We start from the raw sequence: 1266 nt of genomic DNA on the forward strand, positions 1-1266 counted from the left end.
TGAAGCGATGATCTTCAGGTGATGAGTGATGGTTGATGGCCAAAGTGGTGATTATAGATACTCTGAAGAATCAAAATAAACTTATTTTTACATGTGTATGGAAACATCAGCAGCGGTAGCTAAACAACACAGTAATGAGATGTTGCAGTGTGAGAGGGAAGAGAGTCTGGAGAGGCTGCAGGTAATCGCCAGGAAGGATATAAAAACCCTCAGTCGATAGCCTCACCATCCCTTCAAGGCCATTGCAGAGTGTGCACTCGGGCTCCATGTCTCTTCTAAGCTATCGTGGGGATTGCAATGGCAGCAGCACAGCCTGCAGAACTCACTGTTACATCCCAGTGACTACTTCTGTTGGTTTTTGCTCCAGTGATGTAAGCCCTACATTTGGAGTCTGCTTACCCAGTAGTAGCTACCAAGGAAATCTCTGGCTCCTGGATAACTGCCAAGAAATCTATGGTGGCATCCCAAGCTACGAATCTCCCAGCTGTGAGCCCAAGACCTGCACCGCAAGTTGGGACTCATCATATTGCTCTGTGCCCTGCAACTCTCCAGCAGTGGGCAAGGTATGCATTGCCTGTGAAACTACCAACACCGGACCCAGCCCCAGCTGCAGCCCATGCACTCAGACCAAGGGGTATGTATCCCATTGCTCCACACCCTGCCGACCTGCACAGAAAGCCTGCCAGACCCTCAGCAAAGGCTCCCAATGCCTTGGGCAACTTAACTGCTCACCCAAGAGTTTCCCACCTTCATACCGCTGCAGACTGGGGAGTTTGGGGTATAGAAGATACCAAAATCTTGGCTTCACACCAAGTGGCTTCTCAATATCCTGTTATGCTGCCAGCGGTTGCCCATCCTCAAACTATTTAATGAGAAATTGCCAATATTCTCGTTACAAGCTCATACATAGCCAACCGTTCAGCTGTTTTTCTAGAAACTTCCGGTCTCTGAGCTGCATGCCAAGTACCTTCCCTCCTCTGAGGTATTTATGCAGTGGTTGCAGACCTCTGAATTGCTACTGACGATGTATTGCTTTAAAGCTGCTGGGAATTGCTTAATAGATCAGACTGTGCTAAGTAGTCACCTTTTCTAATATTCTGCTGAATTATTTCATGTGTCTAAAGAATCTGGTTAAATGAACCTCAAATATATCTCCAGGACTTATTAACTACAACACCTGCTAGCTTTTTTTTTTTTCTGTAGCTCCATTAATGGCCTTCAAGTTGAAGGCTGAAAGTCATGTTACTGTTTGAGATTTACTGAGAT

At 46.2% G+C, this 1266-nt stretch overlaps 1 protein-coding gene across 1 annotated transcript; it reads left to right on the plus strand.

Moving 5' to 3' along the window:
• Positions 1–266: 266 nt before the first annotated feature.
• LOC107519548 (keratin-associated protein 24-1) lies at positions 267–1022 on the plus strand. Its single transcript, XM_016162339.2, has one exon. It carries the CDS (start codon positions 267–269, stop codon positions 1020–1022), a length of 756 nt encoding a protein of 251 aa, XP_016017825.1.
• Positions 1023–1266: the final 244 nt, after the last annotated feature.

This window comes from Rousettus aegyptiacus, unplaced genomic scaffold, assembly GCF_014176215.1.
Source record: "Rousettus aegyptiacus isolate mRouAeg1 unplaced genomic scaffold, mRouAeg1.p scaffold_m13_p_4, whole genome shotgun sequence".
In the NCBI taxonomy this organism is placed as follows: Eukaryota; Metazoa; Chordata; class Mammalia; order Chiroptera; family Pteropodidae; genus Rousettus; species Rousettus aegyptiacus.